The sequence below is a fragment of the Penaeus monodon genome, chromosome 20 (assembly GCF_015228065.2).
Source record: "Penaeus monodon isolate SGIC_2016 chromosome 20, NSTDA_Pmon_1, whole genome shotgun sequence".
Lineage (NCBI taxonomy): Eukaryota > Metazoa > Arthropoda > Malacostraca > Decapoda > Penaeidae > Penaeus > Penaeus monodon.
This window is the reverse complement of record NC_051405.1, coordinates 18,328,116-18,328,786: the sequence shown is the minus strand read 5'-3', so window position 1 is coordinate 18,328,786 and position 671 is coordinate 18,328,116. Positions and strand designations below refer to the sequence as shown.

Genomic DNA, 671 nt, shown 5'->3' with positions numbered 1-671 from the left:
ATTTCTAGTAGTACTATAATTTTTGGACAGACATACTGCCTTGATAGTAATATTGTTTTCCCTTTTAATGATTCCATTATTTTTTTTTATATAGCTACTACAAACTACTCTCTAATACGCATTTCATGTAAATGCAAATGCCATTCTTTTCTAATAGCGAATTTGTTTCCTTAGCTTTACAAATTGTGAATACAAAAACAAAATAATATATTACAATATTTTACAAGGAAAGCTAAATAAAACAAATTGAATACAGAGTAAAATCTGCGACATAAATATATAACATCAAAACCTTCAAAGGGTATTTTACACATAATATTTTGTTTTTAGTTTCCAAATTTACCAGCTCAGCATGTAAACAATATGGCAGAAGATTTTGAATGTATGCCTACTTCTCCCTCAGAATCCATCGATTTGGAGAAGTTTCGAAAACTCGTTCGAAGTTATATAGAAAGGGTAAGATTCGGTATTTATTAGAGTGTTGAGGTTAATTAATATTATGTCAAAGAATAAAGTAACTTTTGAAGAAAGGAGATGTCAAAGCTAGGAATAATTTGGGTCTCCCGAATTTTGACATCGTCTGTCTCGATCTTTTCGACAAAGCCCAAGGTAAAATTAATAGCAGGTTACATTGTGTGACTTTAGACCTTTCTGTGGATTAAACATTAGTT

At 30.1% G+C, this 671-nt stretch overlaps 1 protein-coding gene across 1 annotated transcript in view; it reads left to right on the top strand.

Moving 5' to 3' along the window:
• Positions 1-317: 317 nt before the first annotated feature.
• Positions 318-671, top strand: part of LOC119585673 (cell division cycle protein 16 homolog) — a gene marked incomplete in the record, with an annotated part of 8,144 nt that continues 7,790 nt past the window's right edge. The window contains 1 exon segment of the mRNA XM_037934349.1: positions 318-456. Coding sequence (XP_037790277.1) covers positions 364-456 — 93 coding nt within the window.